Genomic DNA, 19,349 nt, shown 5'->3' on the forward strand with positions numbered 1-19,349 from the left:
GGTATCTTGATAGGTCATCTAGGGTTGGCCCCTGCACTGAGGCAGGACTAAGTATTATCTACACCATCCCTGACAGGTGTTTGTCTAACCTGCTCTTAAAGGCCTCCAGTAATGGAGATTCCACAGCCTCCCTAGGTAATTAGTTCCAGTGCTTAACCACCCTGACAGTTAGGAAGTTTTTTCTGTCTAACCTAAATCTCCTTTGCTGCAGCTTATGCCCATTACTACTTGTCCTGTCCTCAGTGGATAAAGAGAACAATTTATCACCCTCTTCTTTATAACAATCTTTTACATGTTTGAGGACTGTTATCATGTTCCCCTCAGTCTTCTCTTCTATAGACTCAACAAATCCAATTTTTTTCAGTCTTTCCTTGTAGGTCATGTTTCCAGATCTTTAATTATTTTTGTTGCTTTCCTCTGTACTTTCTCCAATTTGTCCCCATCTTTCCCAAAGTGTGGTGCCCAGAACTGGAGACACTACTCCAGTGGAGGACTTATTGGTGCTGAGTAGGATGGAAGAACAGCTACATGTGTCTTGCTTACGACACTCCTGCTAATACATCCCAGAATTGTGTTCACCTTTTTTGCACCAGTATTATATTGTTGACGCAATAGGGGCTAGCAACTCATTTTTATAGCATCACTGGTTGGCTTAGCACAACGCTGCGAGGGTTTGTTTCTTGATGAACATTGGTGTTTTAACCTCTCCCCTTTTTTCCCATCTTGTTTTCTAGTTTAATAGACAGAAGAGGATTTATCCAGCCTGATGCTGGGACCCTGTCCAGTCCCAAGGGTGAAATCCCTTCCTTTGGCGCCAAGACCGACACCAGCATGGTAGGAGGCATTCCCTAGTGGTGCTGTGATGTAGTCCAGTGCCTGTCATGCCTGTGCCTAGCTCCAGTCAGTACCTTCCCGTTATCATCTCCCTGACCTCAGGCAAGACAGCCCTGTGGTACAGAGCTGCCAAAGACTCAGTCAAACCAGGCGTTACCTTTGTATTTATTTATTTTTTTGTTTCACTATGATACGGCTTACCTGGATTTTCAACTGCTACAGCCTGATGCCAAGCAAGACCTTGGCCTCACCCAAGGAGAGGGGTTCGAACCACAGCTGGGAAGCAAGAAGGGCTGCTTGGGAAACCTCAGTCTCTCAGAACCATCCAAGCTTGGAGTGTCCGCTCCAGAGAGCTGCCATCTTTGCTGCGGGGATTAGCTGAATGGGCTGCCATGCCTTTGGGGGGCTGAGGATGGGTGCTGCATTCTAGATTGGGGGTTGGGTTTTGGGGGAGGATGAAGGCTGAAAGCTAGGTCTCCCTGCTGTGTCTCTACAGATGCCTCCTGCATCTCTGCCCCAAGAGTGCGAGGGGCAGCTTCATGTGTCAGTATAAGCTACGTTCCCATCTGGGTCTGCGGAATATATAGCGTCCCTTTCCCAGCAGCACTGGTACTTTTCAGAATTGAAGCTGGGTGGCTGGGATGACATTCTCGTTCCCAGGTGCTGGGGAGAGCTCTGAGGGTCCAGACCCATATGAGGCAGTGAGCATAGGCAGGGAAATAGATGTGCCATCCCAGTTGCTGTTCAGTGCTGGCTCTCACCTGGTCACAGAGGAAGGTGCTGACCAACCCTTCCTAGTGTTGTAGCCATTTCAGCCAGTAAGAAGCCATGCAAGGATACAGTCCAGAGGAGCTCCTAGTTTTAATGGTTAAAAACAAAATAAGCAAAGTATTTTGTGGGTGTAATGGGGAGATGCTGCCCTTAGATGGTCACCTGTCAGACCTCTGCCCAACACTAGGTGGCTAACGCGTGAGTGGGCTCCAGCATTGAAGAGGCACAGCTTGCCCAAATTGGGTTACCCTGAGTGCTGGTGTCAGTTAGCGCAGGTTTGGATTCCTGGCCAGTAGAATAGAGAGTGGGGCCACCTGCTGGCCCTCTGGGAATGATTCCTCTGAGTTTGTCTGCCCCAGGTGGCACCATACCTGTTGCTGCCCCATACCAGGTGTTCACCAGTCTGCCTTGTGGAGTACTGACACTGGTGAGTGTGTTTAGGAGAGTTACAGACACATTAGCAATACTTGAAATGTGTTTATTAAAAGCTGCTGGGTATTTTTGCACAATTTTGTAGATTTTTTTCTAAGTAGTATTTTTTTGTGTGTCGGTGTAGATAGCTGCTGTACATATTCCTGGCACCAGGGTAGAGATTTGCAATGTTTGTTCTGTGTTAAGGCACTTGGTTAGACGCCCCAGGCGTTGCAGTATGTATCGGACCCAAGCCCTTTCATCTTTCTCACCTGTGCTTTTATCACTAGCCAGTGTGTTTGTGGGGCAGATTGTCACAGAGGTATTCCCCAGTACTCTGCTTTGCACATCATGAATGACAGCACGCTAGCAGAGAATTGCCAGCCGCTGCAAACATAAGGGGAACATAGGGTGTGTGGAAGGGGCTGGTATTGCTTAAGGCATCCCTCATTCGCCTTATCCTGTGAGTCAGTCTGCTGAGCAGTGGTGAGCTTCAATGGGACAATGTTTAAATGCACCCCCCAGCATGGTGTTCTCACATTCCATGCATTTCCCTTCCCTCTAGTTTTTGACACTCTTTTGTAGCCCAGTTTTGTTGCTGGCCAGAAAATGTCACAAATCCTGACTGTTCAAAGAGCAGGGCATGAGATGTGCCCCGCCCCTCCACCACCCACGTCCTGGGGTTGGGAACTTGGGATCTGCATTTACATGCTGCAGGCTTCTTGCAGAAGGCAGTGGTTTTAGGTGGGGCTTTAAGAGAAGCTTTAGCTGAGAAGAATATTGGACAATTTCAAACCATTCCTTTTTGGAGATTTGATTAAACATCTGCTCCTTCCACCCTGTAAATGTTCCTCTTGCTTCATGTTTCTGGCTCAGGGCATAGAGAGCTCACTATTCAAGTGAGAAGAGGCATGGCAGGGGTGCTGTTGTCAGTGGACTGATCTTATAGGATAGCCGGGGGTGGTGGTGCTGCTGCCTTGTTATGGCTGGGGACTGTATGATTCGGTCTTCATATGTTGTTCTCAATCAGTCCCCTTTCCAGCAGGGTGACTAGTCCAAAGCCAGCCCCCGTTCTTAGTGACCAAAACATTTACCAGCTGTTCCTCGGAGAAGCATCCTTGCACCACACACACACCGATGTTAGTGTTCCCCATAGCTGGCAGCTGAGTGAAGAAGGGTTGGTACCAGCATGTAGCATAAATTATCATAAATGACCTCTGCAGCTCAGGGGTGAGGCAGGCTGGCAGGGCAGCTCGCTCTGCAGATTGACACACAAGGCTAGAGCTCACGTGCCTTGCCACTACTAGCCTGATCTTCAGCTCAGACGGCTCAGTGCAACAGTGTAAAAAGCTGCTGCCGTGTCTGGAAAATAACACTCCAGAAATCCTTTCCAGAAATCATACTGCACGGCAGTTACCGTCTGTCTTCCACTTGTCCACAAAATAGCCGGTGTTCTTAATACAATGGCACTAACTCTCCCATGGCCCTGATGCTGTGTTCATTGCTTGTGTAATGGTAGGACTAGCAGATGTGTGTAGAGGGTCAGTAAAGCTACGCTCTGAGCGGCTGCAGCTTTAATGGGAAAGGATGGGAAAACTGACCCCGCCTCTTACAGGAGTTCTGAAGGAGGGAGAGGGAGGCAAACTCACTTCCGTTTGAACTGGTTCTCTTGTTACTTGCTGTAATAAAGTTATATTTTTAAAGTTAACTGTTTGGGGATTTGTTTGTTTCCTTTTATGGGTTCCGAGGCATGTTCCTCAGCTTCTGCAGTGGGTGAGTAATGATTCTCTGTCCGTCCAATGAAGGTTAGATGGCTTCTTCCAGCTGTGAGTCTTGCCTGCCCACTGTAATCACTTCCTGCAGGATCAGGCTGGAAGGTATGCATAGCTGCAAACCCCAGCAACTTGGTGTGGCCCAATGGTTTCTCGGGGTTTCATCATTCAGCTGCTGAAATTTGACACAGCTCAAACTGCATCTTCCTTCAGAGGCCTTAAGTTAAGCACCCTTCTCCCATCCCACTGTCCCTTTAACCCAGTCCAGTGCTGTCCCAGGATCTGAGAGCAGCCTGAGACAGAGTGCCCTCTCTCTGACACAGTCTGCTCTGTCCTTGCCAGTGGATGCTGAAGTGCATAATCTCTGGTGTCTTCCCCAGGAGGATGCCTGCCAGGACTTTGCCATTTCCTGCACTGCCTGATGGGATCTAACCCCCCTCTTTCTGGATGTTAGCCCTGCTTTCTGAGGGGTAGTTGGTAAGAAAGCACTTTCTTCTTCTATCCCCAGTCCAGTGACTCATCTCATCCTCACTGCATGATTTGCTCTGTACAGGAAGCCCCAGCTACCCTCTGGTTTGTGTAGGCATTGGTGTGTAGTGTGTGTGAAGAGCCCTGCTGGGCAGTGAGCCGTGCTACGCTGTGTGGTATGTAGGTGGATTATCCCCAGCCTTGCAGAGGATTAGGGTAAATTTCATTGCATTGCACTGCAGACTGAGTGGAGGCAGAGCAGATGTGCTTGGCTGAGAGTTGTCGTGCATTACTTTGGGTTTAGGCTGGTTGTTACTAGAGCATGCAGGGTTTAGTGAGTAGTGAGGATTGGACTTAGTTTGGAGCAAGATGGGATGCACAGCCAGAAGGGTTAGGGCAGTAGGGCTTTAAGCCCTGAATGGTGGCTGCAAAGAGGCTGGATTGCAGTAGTGGCTTTTAGCCATGGCAAATTAGATGCTGCTGTGGGTGGAAGAGAAGCCTTGCTGATGCAGGGATGTGACATTTACAGCAAGGTGTGGTGTGATCACAGGACCAGGAGCCAGGAACAGATTTGTAATCCTGGCTCTGTCACTGATGCACTTTGTGATTAAATCACTTCCCCTTTCTGTGCCTCAGTTTTCCTCTCTGTAACATGAAACTCATCCTTCAACATGCCTGTGACACGGGTGAGTAATTTGTAAAAGTGCTTTGAAGAGAACGTAGTGTTACATCAGTGCTTATTACTCAGTGACGACGGCTGGGGATTCTGCAGGGACAGCCCTGCTAACACTTGCATAACTGCGCTTCTCGTTCTTTCCACACACCACTGATGAGCTAGTGTCTGCCAGAAGGGGAGCACTGATAATGCCCAGCTGCCAGGAAGCGTGACGGACCCTGCCAGTGTCTAGTCCCTGTCTTCCCAGCACAGTCCAGAGAACAGTTTGTATTTAAGTCAGCTACCCCTGATGCCTGTTCCACAGCTGGGCTGCTGCTGCTGTTCTCCACCATGTGCTATCCACAACAGGTGTGGGTGCAAAGGAAGTCATGGCCTAGCAGCTGTGGAATGAACAGATAGTTACACACCTGCAGTGTGTCTAGTGGTGGCTGTATGTGTCTTGCTCCGTTATTGTTGTGGGAAGCGATACCCCTTCCTCCTCATCTTCCTCTCCCTGATGAGTGCTGTCTTGCTCATGTGGTAGTCTCCTAATCACCCCCTCTCCTACTGCATGGTGCTTGAGAGCATTGGTCAGTAATGACTCACTCACCTGTCTTGTTTTGAGGGGTCTGAACAGCTGATACTTGCCTGGCATGGGTGTTACCAGAGGTCAGCTGCGTCAACTCCTGAGGGGAGTGTTGTCGGAGCCCCGCTTGTGCTGCTAACACAGGACTGGCACTGATCTGACCCCATCCTGTTCTGTTATTTCCTGTAGCTGGTTTGGAGGATCCACTCTTGCTCTCGCTCCTGTTACCTCTCGCTCTGTTATTTCTTGTACTAACCCTCTCTTTCTCTCCTCCACTTTCCTCTCCCTGCACTGACGGGGGGAAATCCAGTCTGGTCAGGGGACTAAAGCGCTCTTGAGGACATGGATAATACCTGAAACAGCAGCCGTTACCACCGCCTGTGCCTCCCCACGCCAGGGCTACGCTACTGCACCTCCGTCCCTCCCGTGACAAGAGAGGGGGGAAAGCTGCTGTGCACGTGGGAAAGCCTTTCCAGACCCACGTGTGGAGCTGACGCACTCTGCTGTCCCAGGGTTTGAAGCATAAAGCCATAAATGCATCTGTTCTGAGTGCAATAACTGGAGTTTTTACCGTCTCCTGCTGCTGGAAAGAGACTCGTGCAACTGAACCAAGGCCATCGCTGGCTCCCTGGAGCTAGTCTCCCCCTCCATAGACTGAAGATGTAATTATAGTTATTGAGATGAGCAGGTACGTGAGACGTTACCAGGTTTAGTGCGGTGTGTTCGCAGCTGGAACAGGGCTTGTGAAGCAGAATTCTGCCAGAGCCGGCCAGCAGTCCACCTCCCCAGCCGTGAGCTGCTTGTGCTGTATGTATGCAGGCAAAAGACTCTCCTGTCTCTGAGGTAGTTAGTGTGCATTCACCTTTCAAACACTTACTAGTAAGTTCGGTGTTTTCTGTGTCACTAGTTTAGAAGAAGGGATTACGTGCGGTAGTAGTTTAAGTAGTGACTTTTGCAGTCCCTGTGTAGATTCCTCTGCTACTGCCATCAGCGTTACTGAAAGGACAGAGCAGAAAAGTGGGGGAGGAAGATGGATGCTCTAACGCTCTAGCAGCCACTGGCAAACCAAGTAAGGTTTGTAAAAGGGAGCTAGTGTAAACCTGTGAGACCCCACCCCTTGTCAGCTGGGCTCCAATCTGGTAGGGTTTGAAATCCATTGACGCCTTCTACTTTTTGTAACAAAATAAAGTTTCTCCTATTTACTGTACATGGGCATCTGGCTGCTGTTTTCCCAGCACCTAAGGGGAACGCCTCCAGGCTGCTCTTACCTGTGTGTGCTTTTCCTTTAGGAGGTGGAGTGAATGAAGATGGAGCACAAAAGGGTTTGCGTAGGTCTGTATGACCTCTTGTGTTAACCACGGGGCTGAAAGCCAGGAACTCCCTCCTCGAAAAGCCAGCTTTGGCACTGACTGGCCTTAGGGCATGTTCGAGCCACCATTCCCCCCCGTAAAGTGGGAATGAAACATGACTTATTCCCAGGAATGGGAGGTATTATTTGAAGAGCATCAAATGTCTAGTGCTGAATTGTCACCATTTTTCCTGATCCGCACTAACCCAACTTCAGACCCTGTCAGTGCTGAAATACCAGCCAGAGATCGAAGTGAAGTCAGGGCCCTGTTGCCCGTCTCTGCAAAACTGAGACAGGGTGGGCTATGGCTCTTGAGGGGCAGGAAGGGTTGGTTCAAACAAGCTTCGGGGGGGTGGGGGGGGGGGCTCATGGTCCTGCATGCACTCTGCAGGCTATCAGCAAGCATCTGACTGCTCCAGGGGGCTATTTTAAGTGGCTTTCTAGAGCAGAGCTAGAAGAACTCTGCCTCAAGCCTCACAAGTGAGTGCACAAGACGGGAGGAGGCGGCGGCAGGTGGTGATCCATGGCCCTGCAACAAGACATGGAGACTGGCATCTAGCCTCTGCTGAAGCTATTTAACAGGCCTCCCTTGGTAAGAGCTAGTTTTATATGCTATTACTTCAGATGCACATGCATTTAAATCAAACAGTACTGGCTAGAGGCAACTCCAGGGGCCTTATTTTTCACAGCTGCCTCCCAGGCAGGGCAGAGTCGCCCACAGCCGCATGAGGATGCAATGAAGTGTCTTCACGCACAGCTGCAGTCGGGGTGAGCTGGCTACCGAGAAACAAAATGTGGTTGAGAGCAGCGTTTGAAGTTGTGCTTAAAACATTTGATAGACATGACCAGGGATGGAAAACTAGACTGCTAAGACTGGTCCTGGCTTTGTACTTCATACAGCATGACTCCCAACGTCCATCTGTGCCGTTGGCCTTCCCACCATGGATCAGAATGAGTGAATGGGAAGAATTATTTTAAAAAACCTCACACAGCTTCATCAGTGCTCTAACAGCTTTGCAAACGTAAATGGATTTAGTGCTCAGAGTGCGAGTTTGCTGCAAGTGCCACCTCCTGTAGGTCACAATGTGTAATACTGGGAAATGCATGTACCCCAGTCTATTGCATTGTCGAGGTAGGTTAGTTTGGCCTTTGGTCCTTGATGCAGCTGCCTTCAGTTAAGGTTTGTGTAGTGCTGTCCTCACCAAGGGCATTCCAGCAGTCTGGTCTGTGCAGATAGCTTAAAATGGAAGCCACTCAGCCCATCTGGGCACAGTCAGCACTGGTGGCTTACGCACGGTGACTCGGTGTGCGCACCGGCAAACCAAGGGAGATCGTTGGGTGATTGCTTCCATTGGGTGACCAGTATTAAAAACCAAGCAAAGATTCTGACCGGCTGTCACTTTCCTGGTAACAGACTGGCAGAGCCTTCACCCTGCCAGGAACAGAAATGGTGGGATAATGCAGGGACAAATTGAGATGTAGTGCTGGGAAGGGAGAGAGTTTTCACAAGTTTGACACACAGGTGGGGCTAGTTTCCTCTCAAGAACAGGGGCCTCTCCAGTGTGAGTGCGAACTGTACTACGCCCCCTGTGCAGAGTGATTGCGGGGGTAGTGAGGCTAGACTGGCCCTAACGCCAAGGATGGTGCTTGCCTCCTATGTGGAGGTAGCAGCCCAAGCTCTGTACAGTGGAGTTCAGTGGCTGGACGGATCAAAAATTCCTTCTCAAATTCCATTGCCCAGAGGGGATGAATTGTTTGTTCCTTGGAACGTTCACTGGGCAAGGAACAAGTGTGTTCAAAGGTAGGGGAGAATGGAGCACTCAGCTGGAGCACATTAGCACTCCTAGGAGGTGACAGCGGGCACACAAAAAGGATGGCCAGCCGCCCCTGGAAGCTGGCAATCTTGTGGGGCTTGCACAGGGTGTCCCCCAGCCTCAGGGACTCAGCCCACAGTACAGATTCAGGCACCAGCATGTAGCTCTCCAAACTAGGGCCTGATCCCGGTGCTAGCATTAATACCCACAGCTTGCAAAGACTTCTGGCTGCTGTCATAAAGCTCACAGGGGCCCAGAACTTAGGTTTCAGGTAGAGCAGGACACTGCCAGCAGCACAGCTTCCCTTTGCCCTGCTGGGGCACTGGGTTTAGCACTGACAAAGCAGAAGCACCACCGTTCCCTGCAGCATCTGGGACTCCCCTCCCAGAAGTGACCCAGCCCAGCCGTACTGAAATACCAAGATCTGACAAGAATTAGGCTGCCAGAGTCCTAGCTTAGTTTTAATGTCGAATATAAACACTTGTCCTCAGCTAGGAATTCGTGTCTGTGGGAACAGTCTCCAAGGAGCCTGGTGTGAGGCTGGGGGCTAGAGCTCTAGGCTGGAACTTGGGAGACTGGGTTCGAGTCCTTGCTCTGTGACCTCGGGCAAGTCACTTGCAGTTGGATTTTCAAAAGCACTTTTGAAAATGGCACTAGTCTCTGTGCCTCAGCTCCCCCTCTATAAAATGGCAATAATGGCACTTTCTCATGGCACATGAGCGGTGTGAATATGGGGAAGATTGTGTGTGAGGTGATCTGATAGGACGGTAAAAGACGACAGATACGTACCTTAGTTAGCTAGAGAGTCCACCATGCAGTGTTAATCCCATGTCTAGGCCCAGGAAAGTTAGTTTCAAGCCTCAGTAGTGGGTTTTCCTTAACCCTTAAAAACCAGCATGAGAGCAAGAGCCACGCTGGGCCATGCTATTCCCATCTGGCTTTACCCAGCAGGGACAGGGACCTTCTGCAGCGAAGGGCTCACGGCGTCAGCTGGAGGAGACACTCCGCAGCTATTTGCACAGATGAGTAAATCAGTGAGTCATGCAGCTATAACAATGTACCTTCAAACTGGGACAGCTGAGTTACTGACCCCACCCTTCCCTCTTCTCCCCATGCTACACCAGCTGTATCCATGGAGCAGATAAGGCAAGTGATTAAGGCAGGTTTCAGTGCGGTGAATTTGTCATGAAGCCTTCAGGCAGCATCAGACAGAGAAGCAGTCAGCTCCTAGCAAGTGGGAACAGGCTTAATCAGTTTGAGAGTGAAACTTCAGTGTATCGTGAGACACAGATTCTAATCGGAGTAACTAATTACAAAGCAGCCAAGCAATCGCAGAAATTGTTTTTCAAACATCTTCAATGTAATCAAAAAGAAGAATGAGCAGTAAATGGAGAAAGGCCTGGTTTAACAATCGGCTGGAGGATACGATACAGGGCAGCTTTTATTTGACAAAGAGATGTCTGTGTCTCAAGTACACCCTTTCAACAGCCACAATCCCCTCCTGCATTTAGATCTGAGCTGTGTTCCCTGCCTCTCGCATGATGAGCCATGCTGTTAGGAAGTGGCTTTAGAAGCTCTTATTTTAAAGCAAAATTTCTGTTTCACTGATGTTTGTAGTGGGGAATGGTGCTGCCTCTCATCTGAGGCATTTAACATCGAGTCACACAAGTACACCATCCTGAAATGGGGGGGCTACTTTAAACATTACTGTCCCCCACCCTCCCACGGTCAGTCCGACTCTTGAACATGCTTCCAGAGAGTGGTGTGCAGCCAACTTGGACAATATCATCATGTTCTCTCTGACACTAGTCTCCCTCAAGGGAAAGTGGCAGAGGTGATTTAAAAATGAACTTAGCAGTCGTGGAAGTTTTCTCCCCCCAGACAGGCAGTGCAGGTTTGTTTAACCATGCAGTGCTAGCCTGCTCCTTTGCTCAGTAGACAGCTTTGGGCTGGACAGACACAAGTAGAAGGTGGCTTCTTTCTACGCCTTCCTAGTTGCCAGTAAACGTATGCCTAGGGAAACAGAGGTCAGCTCTGATACATACGGTTCAGTTTTAACAGAAGTAAGAGGACTTCAATTTGAAATACTATTTGAGCATAAGATTAGGAGCCAGAAATTCCTTGATTCTAATCTCACTCCTTTACGAAAGAAAGAAAAACAAAAATCCTCCTAAACTTCTGTGGATTTGGACAAGTCACTTACCCTCTCTACTTTGTTTCCCGAGCTGTACAATGGGGATAAATACTGGGGCCTTGCGGAATTGAAGAGCCCTGTAGACCTGCCAGCATTTTGGAACAGAAGCCACATTTTCGGAACTCTGCCCCATAACGCTGCAGCTGCTTGGCCACCTTTGGTTTAGTAGCTTGTTCACTGCCTCTTGCCACTTCTGCCACTGATCTGCCACCAGGTTCCCCTGCGAGGCACCACTGAGGACATTAGTGGGACGAAGAGCTGCATCCGAAATCTCCCAGCATTTATGTCAAGCTTAAAATGATAAAATGTTTGAGAGATTCTGGAAGGTGAGTTTAGGGCTGTTGGAAGCTGCAGGATCAGCCATCCCAGGGCTTGATGGCCTCTATCCAGCCAGAGAGCAGGGACAGCAGTGGGGCAAGATTCTCCCCGACACCCTGGCAGAGAGCCTAACTCTGATCAGGAGGGGCCTCCTCTAGCTCACGCTCCATGGCCTAGCAAGTCGTTGGTTGCCAAAAAGGGGGTCAATTATGACAGCAGGAAGAGTCAGCCATGCAAACTGGAACCAAACAGCAAGACCTCTGTGCCGGGTACCAGCCTCCTGCCCAGCAGGTCTCAGGGAGGGGGCCTTGCATTAAGGTGGATTTCTCTGACATTGGCTAGTGCATAATCCATTTAGCTCCAAGGTGAATCACTGCAGTTTTCCTTTTAAGGAGAGCACCGTCTGGGAGGAAGTGGGGGGAGGGGTTCATTGAGAGCTTCTCTGCCACGCCTAGTCGTTGCTCCAGGCTGAGACGCCAAGCCAAAAGCCGATCCCATCAGCAGAGCTGAACAGAGACTCGGAAGGCTCCCAGGGTGACTGCTGCTCCTTTTCAAACCAGCCTCCTTGCAAAGCGGTCTCCTTTCCACCAGCGCTCCCAGCCATGGCGAGAAACCACCAGGTGCAGAAAGCCAAGCTGGCCGAGCAGGCCGAGCGTTACGAGGACATGGCTGATTTCATGAAGGCAGTGGTGGAGCATGGGGATGAGCTCTCCAATGAGGAGCGCAACCTCCTCTCCGTCGCCTATAAGAACGTGGTGGGATGCCAGAGATCTGCCTGGAGGGTCATCTCCAGCATCGAGCACAAGACTGAAGAGGGTGATGACAAAGCGCAGCTGGTGAATGAATACCGGGAGAAGGTGGAGGGGGAGCTGAAAGATGTCTGCAACATTGTCCTGGGGCTGCTGGACAAGTATCTCATTAAGAAAGCCAGCGATGCAGAGAGCAAAGTCTTCTACCTGAAGATGAAGGGAGACTACTTCCGATACCTGGCCGAGGTAGCCACCGGGGATGAGCGCAAAGACACCATAGAAAATGCTCAGAAAGCTTACCAGGAAGCAATGGACATCAGCAAGAAGGAGATGCAGCCCACGAACCCCATCCGCCTGGGGCTTGCCCTCAATTTCTCCGTCTTCCATTACGAGATCGCCAACGCCCCAGAGCAGGCCATCACGCTGGCCAAAACCACGTTCGATGAAGCTATGGGAGACCTCCACACACTCAGTGAAGACTCGTACAAGGATAGCACCCTCATCATGCAGCTGCTCAGGGACAACCTTACATTATGGACGGCAGAGTGTGCGGGAGAAGACGGTGGAGAAGCCGGGGAAGAGCCTAAGAACTGAACTGCAGCCCACCAAGCTATGGTCACTCTCCCTGTCCCTCCTCCTTTTTTGTAAGACACGTCTCGGCTCCCAGAAGCTCTGCCTGGATTCCAACAGCAAAGGGGACTGACTGGTCTGTGCGTATGGTATTCACACGTTTTATCTTGCCTTTTCTCATGGCAGCTTTGGGACAATTCCCCCTTCTCTGACCCTTCCCCCGCCCCCCCCCCTTCCACATTTCTTGTGATCTTCCTGCTGGGGAAGAGCACTAATAGCTTCACACAAACCTGGGTGTCCCACACATTGTCAGTAACACCAGGGGTTCCTCATCCCCCCAGCATTGGGGCCTGGGGTGCCTCCTGGCACTTAACATTTAAAAAGGGGGAAGCTGAGTTTGGTTTTCAGGGTAAAGATACCAACACCTAGTCGATCGCAGCTAGAGAGTGCGCTTTCCTTTGCTTTCTGTAGTGACGTATTCTGCAGGGTTCCTCTCCAGCCTACTGGGTATTCCTTGCAGTCAGTAGGAAGCTGGAGGTGTTGGGCCATGGGGGTTCTTTGTCGTGGGTTAAGAATGACAAACTTGAGGTGCCTCCTGTATTTGTGTATTGCCAAAGCCACTGCCTGCCTGTCCCTCTCCAATAAAACTGCACTTACACTCCTGCCTTTGTAGTCCTCGTAGTCACTTCTTTACTGCATCTCAGTGTGTGGCATGGCCTTGCCAGGGCATGGCCAGCGCTGCCTGGCACACCGCAGAGCATGTGTTTTCAATGCACTGGAAGAGGAGAGGGAGTTCCTGGCATGCTCAAGTTTAAGCAGGGAGTGAGCGCGGTACTTTTCCAGGCAGGTTCGTGCACGCCAAGCTGCCTGTAGTCGCTCTGTGCATGAGTGCTGGACCCGAGCAGAGGAGCGAGGCTCCAGTAAGCCTTGTGAGCAGGTTGTGCCCACAGAGAGACCAACATGATGTGAGACCTGGTTACATTTGATAAGTGATAGGAATAGGTAGGGTGGAGGAGCAGAAGCTTTCCCTGCGGTGAGGGACTCTGAATGACTCATGAATGGGTAAGCAAGATCCCCTCACCTACCTGAAAGGAACAGCATCAGTGACCCTTCTTCAGGCCATCTCCAGTGCCAGGTGGCATGACCCCCCCCTCCCCCACACCCAGCTGTTGCCAATAATACTGGTTTTAAAAAACAGCCACTATTCTGTGTATTCCTGCAACTAAAACCCACATAGCACTAAGCGTCACACCCAGCTCAGCTCTGCTCGCAGCCCTCACACCTTGGTATGGTCCTTCTCTGCATAGCAAGCCCCCATGGCTATGATTCCAATTCACTTCTACTCCTGTAGCTTTGTCCCTGGAACTAGGGGTCAGAAACCCTGAACCTAATTAGAAGCCTTATGCCAGATTCCAGAGATGCAGGGCTTGTCTACATGAGATACTGGCACTGGCCCAACTAAAGTGGTTATTTTAAATGGATGTAGTTTAACGGTGGCAAACCCCTGTAGTGGGGATACTTAAATTGGGTAAAAAACAGGCCTATTTGGGTTTAAGTGTAAATTAATTAAGATGACGTTTAAATTAAGCTGAAATCAGCGGCTCAGACCGAAAGGAGAGTGACCACATGGGTCTGTCCGGTGTAACTAACTCAGAAAACCCAGACTGGTGCAACGTGTACATAGAAAAGTTCTTAAGATTTTGCAACTAGCTGGGAGCCTTTAGGGTCCTCCCCAGGGCTGAGCCTGACCAGCCTACACGTACGTAAACACAACTTACTTTGTCTACACCAGGTGCTAAGTTCTGTGTAAGGGCGTGTTGGGCAACACAGTTTACCGTGCTGTTTTCCTCCTCCAGATGTGGGCGATTTCAGGATTTCACATGGGAGCAGCTGCTAAACTGCCAGCACAAAATGTACCCATTTCTCAGCCGTATGAACGTGCCGTGGGCTCATGAGCAAGTCACAAGGAAGGTCACAAGGGTCCAGTCTTAGGCATCCTTCAGTAACAGCATTAAAGAAAGAACTGTTGAAGTGTGTTCATTTGTGTTCGCAGATGGCAGTGGGGATGTTTGGATTTCACAGACCACAAGCAGGGGCTTGTCTGCTCACAGAATAAACTACTGTCAATGACAATGATCTCCCATAGCTGTCAGGATCACTAGCACTCAGGACCCCAAAGGGCCTTACACATGGACACCTTCACACCTCTGGAGCGGAAGGCAGGATGCGTTTAGCAGCACACAGCAATATAACACAACAGCCTAGGGTGGAAGACACATACTGCATCCAGTTGGAAATGGAGGGAGGCTGAATGCAGTAAGCAGCGCCATGAGGAGAACATGCCAGGGCAGCTTTAATGCCCATGAGTGATCAGGCCCTCTGGTTTACTCCAAGCAGGTGCCTGTAGCTTTAGTCTAGGCTGAAAGCCCAGCATTAATAACTATCGAGCCCACTTCTAAACTGTTCTGCTTTTCATTAAAAAGCACCGGTAGAGCCCTAGACTCACAAGCTCAATGAGAGGTCAATGCAGAGAGAGGAAAATCAGAGTCAAGCCTAGCATCACCAAGACGTTTTATGGGCGACATCAGTGGCTGCGCAAATGCCCGACGGGAAGGGGGTGCTGACAGAGTAGGATTTCCACCCACCATTCTCCTTGCAGTGCCAGCTTCCTGAGTCCTCAGCTAGAGAGGAAAGGAACAGTTGGAGCTTGGATTCCTTGGGCTGCAAACCTACCTAAGACACGGCAGAGCCGAGGGGCTTCTGGGGACGATGCATAGAAGCCCAGGAAAGCTCAGCGGTTATTAATCTGGCACTTTTCCAGCTCATTCCTTTGGAGAATGGGTGTAGCTGACAGACTACTGAGTTCAGCTTTTGCCCTCCACTAGTTTCAACTTGACAAATCATTACCATAAAAGAGAGTCATGCCACCTTGGGCTATGAGCTCATCGGCTCGAGCAGAGCAGAGCTGGGCCGGGCCGGCATTTGGATGGGAAGATAGTGGCGGTGGTGAGTTAATAGGCCCAGCCCACACTAGCCTTTCTGTAGCTCTCCCACCATCACTAGTGCTGCTGAGAGTGCCAGTGTAGACAGAGCACAGGCGGCAACTGGCATTTTATCACCTTGTCACGTAGGGCTGGTTGAGCAGGGTTAGGCACCACGGGCCTGTACGTGTGAGCTGCATTGATGATAGAGGGAGTCCAGCAAGCCGCTGAGTCAGTGCAGAACCTGACGTCTGGTGGAGGCTGCATCTTTCGGGGAGACACATACCAAACTCCTGGCATTTGTGGTCATTGAGGGTTGTGGAGTTGCCTGTGAGATGAGATCCAGCTGCCCAGCACCCATTAAAGAATTTGGGGGTCTAACTCCCTACCGAGGCTCTGAAGGTCAGTCTAGAGAGCCCAGCCTGCACTTTGCAGCTGGGAGGAGAAGCTCAGTGCTGTTACAGCTGAATGCAGGAGCGGTGCCAGGGTTTTTGGCACCCTAGGCGGGGGTCCTTCCGCGCTCCCGGTTGTTGGCAATTCTGTGGGGGGGGGGGGTCCTTCTGCGCTCCCAGGCACTTCGGCGGCGGGTCCCGGAGCGAGTGAAGGACCCCCACGGAATTGCTGACGACGACCCAGTGTGCGGAAGGACCCCCCCCCACCGCCGAATTGCCGCCCTCCCAAATCCTGGCGCCCTAGGCGACCACCTCGGTTGCCTAAATGGAAGCGCCGGCCCTGGCTGCATGCAGTGAGCTTCCAGCCTTTGGCGCCATTCAGCATTGCTGCGGCTCAGTGGCAAGTGGCAAGAAGTAAATTCCTGCCTCAGCTGCACTGGGGCGGCAGCAGTGGGAGGCAAGGCATTCTGCTCCGGTAATGCCAAACGCCTACCACCAGTACACTTTACAGGCCACCAAGAGCTGATCATTCCTTGCAGTCTGGGAACCTAGTGGTGGCCCCCCAGCTCCCGAAAAGCTGCTCTGAACAGCTGGTGTCTCTGGCAGACGGCCAGCTGAGCATCTCATGGGTAAACATTGGGACAAGGCAATACCTAATGGCCACAAAATGAAAACTCAGGCACAGCAGGGGCAGAGACTTGCTCAAGGCACCCCCAGAGTCAGCAGAGGAGCCAAGAGCAGGTGGATCTCCTGACTCCTGGCCCAGAGCTGAACCCCAAACCAAAACCACCTATCCTGCCTTGCCCCCAGGAACGCCACATCCTCTTAGGGAGGGGGCTGACAGTCAAACCAATCGCTCAGGCTTCTGCAGCTGCTGCACAAAGCCTCTCCCCATGTGCCGCAGCAGGCAATGAGTGGGCCAGTATTCCAGGCTACACCCTGCTCCTCCTACTCCTAGGGAGAGTCAGCCCAGGAACATTAAAGGGGCTACTAGCCATGAGGCCAGAAAACAGGCTCTGGCCCTGTAAAGTGAGCAGAAGGTGCCCCCAGACCCACATGCTGAGCCACTATGCGCTGGCCTTTGCTTTTCCAGCCCAGGGGCGGAGGAGCGTTGTGTGACCAAACCAGTCTGGGCATCCACCGGGGAGCCAGGCGATTTGTGCCGAGCTCAGCACTAACGTCGGCACAGAACATTCCCTGCAGAGCTGCCGGCTTGTGATGCTGTAGCTGAGCTCAGCACCTTGTGCCAATTTCATCTCCAGCCACACCCCTGCCGGGCTCCTTCCAGCCCAAGTATGTGGCGCTGAGGCTCCACCCTGCAGCTCTTGGCGGATGGGACGATCCTGGCAGGCCCTCGGGTGCAGCGGCTGTTGAGGGCCCATTAAGCGCAGAGGGCTCCGAGCGCAGCCGTGCAGCCCTCAGGAACAGTGTGTGCAGGTTGAGATTTGCAGCTGCTTCCCAGGAATGTGCAGCACATGCACTGGCCTATGCTGGCCCCGCTGTGCGCTCGCTGGGCTGGGGAGGGAGCGCCATGCGGTCAGCAGCAGGCCCAGCGGCTCGTGCAGTTCATTCCGGGACAAGGCACAGCTCTGCGCCATGTTTTCTCTAGGGACGTTGCCCATTATTTATCGAAGCCGAGCTGGGTGGGAGCTATGGCCCAATGCCCCAGCACTGGGGAAGCTCAGCCCCAGGCCCCCAGCTGGGTGGCATGAGCCCTTCACAGCCAGTCAGGTCACAAGCCCAATGCCTTTGATGGGCCTGACTGCATGGAGCCTCAAGTCCCCCGTGAGGGGGAGCCTTAGCCCCGGTAACGCATGGGGAGATTGGTATGGCACGGGCGTGACTGCCAGCGCTGTGCACAGCTCAGTGGCAGAGTGGGGAAAGGACCCAGGACTCCTGGCTAGCGACGGGTTCAACAGACACGCTGGGGCTTGGTGCTGGCCCCTCACTAAACGAGAGGCGCCTCTCCTTGGCCTGGCTGAGTCACAGGTCCCCCCGGCTCTCCTAGACAGCTGACATCTCTGTGGCCAGCAGCTCTTCCTTCCTGCCTGCCTCAGCCAGGAGATCAGGCTTAAGGCTGCTGGGTCAAACCCACCCCTGGTTGGTAGCCATTTAGTCAGTCGCATCCATAGGCTGTTTTCTGGCCTTTGGGCCGCAGGTTGGTTGACTCAGTCTTGTTGCTATCAGACCAGTCGCCACATCACCAAGCCTCCGGCCCCAATGAGCCATGGAGCGTGAGCTCCCTCCCACTGCTGGATGAGGTCCCTGCAGGGATGTGGCCAGGCCGAGCGGACGCCCATGTTGTCCCTGTGTAATGAAGCATCTCCAGGGCTGGCTCACCAGTAAAGTTTCAGCAGCATCTGTCACTGGGTCACTGATCTCGCTGCCTAGTGCTGCATGCGCCATCTCTGCACATTAATGACATGCATTATTCTGAAACTGAAACGGGCCGCGTCAGCTGGACTGTGGACACGCGAGACACAAGACTGATCAGCCTTCACAGCCCGCTATGAGGGAGGTTGCATTATTATACCCAGTTCACAGAGAGGTCAGTGGCAGCGCTGGGAAGAGAATCCAGGAGCCCCCAGCCCTTCCCCCTGGGACTCCTGAGTTCCAGGTCCTGACAAGGGAATGTGAGATTCCTTGGTGCTTTCCTGGGAGGTGCACTGATGTAATGTCGTGGGAGGCCAGGCTGCGTAACTCAGAACCTGTTTGCCTGGCTGCATCACCCTGGGCAGTGCTGAGCTCAGCCTGCGGCCTGCAGTCAGTGCTGGGACTGGAGCGGCCCCACTACCGCCTCCTACTGCCCCGCCTTCCAGGGCCCGAGATGTCCTCCAAGCTGCTAAACCATCTCTCATGTCTTTGCCCCTCCCTCGCCAGCCCCTGAAGTGCCCCAGCCCAATCCCACCTCCCCTGGATCCACCTTGGCGTTTGCTAGCACCTCCCAGTGTGTTACTCTGGCATGACTCTGGTCAGTTTGGGACTGAACGCTCAGCGGGCTGAGACTGGGCAGTGGCTGGAGAATTTCATGGTATGAGTCAGAGCATTGTGCTGGAGTGGAGCGATGGGACCGGCTCAGTGGCCAGAATGGGCCATTAGATCATTTTGTCTGAGCTCCTGTGTATCACAGGCCATAGCCCTTCATCCAGGGGTCCAATAACTCACAGCGCCATGGCCTGTCAGCGGCTGGAAGAGGGGCATGAGGGCAGGAAGCATGTTACTGGCACATGTTATAAAGGGAGACTGGACGAAGCCAAGGCCCTAATGACCAAAACTGTGAGCAAGAGACACAGCAGGCGTCAGCTGCACCCTCAAAGGGACTGTGTTCTGGACTTGCTCACAATGGGGCAGGCGGGCTGCAGAAAGCAATGTCCAGCCAGGCCTGGACTTGGTGGTGCAGAACACGGGAGCCATGGAGCGGCCGTGCAGCCTGGCCTCTGTGTGTGTATGTGGGGGGGCACATGCTGAAGCAAAATGCACCAGCGC

At 52.0% G+C, this 19,349-nt stretch overlaps 2 protein-coding genes across 2 annotated transcripts in view; both read left to right on the plus strand.

Annotated features, from left to right (window-relative positions):
• The window catches only part of ZDHHC18 (zinc finger DHHC-type palmitoyltransferase 18), a 28,654-nt gene extending 24,930 nt beyond the window's left edge, over positions 1–3,724 (plus strand). The window contains exon 8 of the mRNA XM_050932078.1: positions 735–3,724. Within this exon, the coding sequence (XP_050788035.1) occupies positions 735–852 (118 nt within the window). The 3' untranslated portion in view covers positions 853–3,724. The remainder of the gene's footprint in view (positions 1–734) is intronic.
• Positions 3,725–5,930: 2,206 nt separating this feature from the next.
• Positions 5,931–13,155, plus strand: SFN (stratifin). The gene has a single exon (XM_050932068.1). It carries the CDS (start codon positions 11,774–11,776, stop codon positions 12,512–12,514), a length of 741 nt encoding a protein of 246 aa, XP_050788025.1. The 5' UTR covers positions 5,931–11,773; the 3' UTR covers positions 12,515–13,155.
• Positions 13,156–19,349: the final 6,194 nt, after the last annotated feature.

Source organism: Gopherus flavomarginatus, chromosome 22 (assembly GCF_025201925.1).
Source record: "Gopherus flavomarginatus isolate rGopFla2 chromosome 22, rGopFla2.mat.asm, whole genome shotgun sequence".
NCBI classification, from domain to species: domain Eukaryota; kingdom Metazoa; phylum Chordata; order Testudines; family Testudinidae; genus Gopherus; species Gopherus flavomarginatus.